The sequence below is a fragment of the Merops nubicus genome, unplaced genomic scaffold (assembly GCF_000691845.1).
Source record: "Merops nubicus isolate BGI_N331 unplaced genomic scaffold, ASM69184v1 scaffold20308, whole genome shotgun sequence".
Taxonomy (NCBI): Eukaryota; Metazoa; Chordata; class Aves; order Coraciiformes; family Meropidae; genus Merops; species Merops nubicus.
The window spans coordinates 2,835-5,964 of NW_008626595.1; the positions used below are offsets into that span (position 1 = coordinate 2,835).

At 41.2% G+C, this 3,130-nt stretch overlaps 1 protein-coding gene across 1 annotated transcript; it reads left to right on the forward strand.

Annotated features, from left to right (window-relative positions):
* Positions 1–363: 363 nt before the first annotated feature.
* LOC103778482 (chromosome unknown open reading frame, human C8orf59) lies at positions 364–1,875 on the forward strand (the record flags this gene model as incomplete). The annotated part of the gene is made up of 2 exons (XM_008946071.1): positions 364–480; positions 1,807–1,875. Coding segments are annotated over 2 exons (186 nt in total), but the record flags the coding sequence as incomplete, so codon positions are not given.
* Between the last annotated feature and the right edge of the window lie 1,255 nt (positions 1,876–3,130).

The window sequence follows — 3,130 nt, forward strand, 5'->3', positions numbered from 1 at the left end:
CCCAGTTGGGGCCAACCCACCGGTGGAGGGACGAGCTCTTCGTGGAAGCCCGCTCTGGCCGAGAGTGCCCCAGGGCCCCGTAGCAGGGCCTGTCTGCAGCCTGGCTTTTGTTTGCTGGATTGATGCAGGCTCCCTTGACAATAGATGAGGCTTAAATGCTTTCATAATTTTACATTTATTAGAACATTAGTAGCACATGCCTAGATGATATCATTATCAGATAAACCTACTAAAAAAGGCAGGTTTGGAAGGTAAGCGTGTACCACTGGCTGTATAGTAGTTGTATAAAAATGGTGCAATGGTCCACATGCCAGTAGAATTTCTGTTAAAAATACCAATGTGTGTGGGTTTTTTTCCTCCCAGATAAACATCAGAAACGCTGAGAAAGTTAACACAATAAATAAAGCCTTCGCTGAAGTTCAGAAAGAAGTGCACCAGCTATCAAAAGACACTGCAGCAGAACCTCAGAAGAGTCATCAGGTAATTTTGGCTTGTAAAAATCTGAGGAGGGAAATGAAAGGAAGGTGCACATTCAAAGCATTATAGTCTGGCTCTAAGAGTGCAAGCAGTTCCATGTAGTTGCTTTAAAGCTATAAACCCAGCTTTGCCCATTTCAGCTGCATGGTAATGTTGAAGTCTGGTTGACCTATGCAAGTGCTGTGTAACTACTGAGAAAAGAGTGTGGGCAGCCAAGCCAGAGCATGCTCCCAGAAGTTATGTTCTGGCTGGTTTTTAATAGATTTTTCTTTTTAAAGTTAAGTCTAGATCCAGCCCATTGATGTAAGAGTCTTGTTTCAACAACATGAAGATACAGAAAGTAAGCATGCACCTTGCTGTTCTCTGCCTGAAGCCCCTGATAGTTCAGATAGCTCTGCTTCCTCCTGTTCCCCGTTCCTGAGCCGTTGTATTCCCTCGTCAGAGTACCAGCGCAGGAAATGGTGATTTCTGCACTAGAGCTCTTGCTGTAGCAGTTGGGGTTCAAGACAGTTTCACTTGTCTTCCTTTGCCTTGTCTTCTAAACAGGGCTGCATGCAGTCTTGTGCAAGAAATAATTAACAGAACTCAATTGCTTTCTCTTTATGGTGACTCTGATATGCTGGGCATGGTTTGGCGGGAGGGAGGAAGCAGTGGGCCAGGATGAGGTACAGATGAGTCCATCCTGGCTGCTGGGGGAAGTGGAGGGAGCTGGGAGAAGTGGACATGAGTTGAGTGTTACTTACTGTGCCTGGGGTGGTCAAGTTTCTGTACAGCTGGGAGTGACAAAACTGGTGTCAGATACCTTAAGGAGAGGCTGAGGGGGAAATGAAAGGTAGGTGACAGTGCTGCCAGCAGGATGAGGCTGAGCGAAGGCTTCAAGGCAGTTGGTGCCAGTCGCCCTGTCCCTGCTGGTTTGCTACTGCAGACAGCCAGGGACGGGGCCTGTGCTGCTGCTCCTGTGCTCACAGGGCTGTAGGTGTCAGAAGGGTGGACGTAACCACTCGGGCTGTGAAGGCATTTTCTCCACAGCTGCAGAAGTGTTGTCCAGAGCACTTCTGCACTGAAGGCTGAGCCTGTTCCCATCTGGCCCCGTGTGTTACACTGCTGGTGTGATGCTTTCTCCTGCAGCATAGTGTTGGCTGCTTACCTGTCAATGCTGGTGAATTCTGTAATCCCCCAAATTATTGAATTATGACTGCAAAATTATCCTAAATTCAATATATATAAGACAAACTACTCTTCTAGACAATGAGTATTTATTAGTGATGTTTTTCCAAGCAGAGTAAAAACTAAATTGTTTTTACTTCAAACAAACTTAATTTTTTTCAGGTTTCCACAAATCCAGAAGAGGAACCAGCAAACGTGGATGCTGCCACAAGCCTGTTATCTCAGTTGTAATGCATAATGGCCAATAAAGGGATGGCGAGGAATTAAGATTACAAATACCGATGGCTTTGTTTGTACAATTTTATTAAAAAAATCTTGTTAATATACAAGTATTGGCACACTTTAATACAAACTACAAATAGACCTTTCCTATCCGCAAGGAAAGTGGAATGTCAGAAGTCAGTGTGAGAAACTTAAAGTGCTAAAACAGAAGGCACTTCACAAAATTAGTTCACTGAAACAATTTAGCATAACTCAAGTTGATATCCTGCGCTTTTCAGCTTGGCAGTGAAAGCTTCAAAACTGATTGAAAAGATAAAAAAAAAAAAAATAGCTTCTTGGCAGTAAAGCTTCAAAGAAAATGCTGTTAACTGTGAGCAAGAAGCCTAATCATTTTTTTTCAAATGATCAAAAGGCTATAAAGCATTTTCACTCTTCTTAGTACAGAAAACTAAAAAAAAAAAAGAAAAAAATTACATAGAGGTGAAAAAAACATGCAAGAATCTTTGATAAAAGCCCTTTTTTTTTTTCTGGTTGTTGAATTTGTTTTGTGAAGTAGTTAAAAGAAGCAAAAGGAGATATACTCCCAGAGTCAGTGAACTAAGAAGTTATACAAAATTCGTTATTCAAATACTTAGGTTATGAAGAAGTCTAGGATGTTATAGTTAGAGGTAGATAAGTAGTCTGGTTGACACAATATCTAATAATTTAGTATCTGCACATCAAAGAGGTCACAGACTCCTTCATTATCATCCAGGTTAAAGTTGTAGTCATCTCCGGGAGTAGGAGAGAGTCGTAAAAGAGGAAAAACTGTAAAGCAGAAATAGTTTAGTTTGAATTAAACCACTTTTGGAATATCAGCCATATTTCATAATTCAGTATGTTTGTCAGTCACCAGTATCAGGGTTAGTCTAAATTAAAATAGTCTTGCTAATCTGACAAGCGTGCTAGCATACATACTGTGAATACCTGTCCTGCCTTCAAATCAAAGCAGTAAGTGAGGTCTTTGCATTTTTGCTTACTATTTTAAGTGAGTTTGCTGGAAAGGGGTGATAGCTGTGGAATATGGTCTTAAATTCTGCAGCAAAGGAGCTCTTGAGTGGCTTTTGAAACTTTCATCAGAAAGCCATCATCTATATTTATAAACTCTTTGTCTTGTTGCAGTATTGCATGTTTCAGCCTTCAAATATTTATCATTTTAAGGAAGGGAGTTACCATTATCCTTACAGATGAAAAATGGAGGCTAGCAGTTTCTCTGTGCACTGCA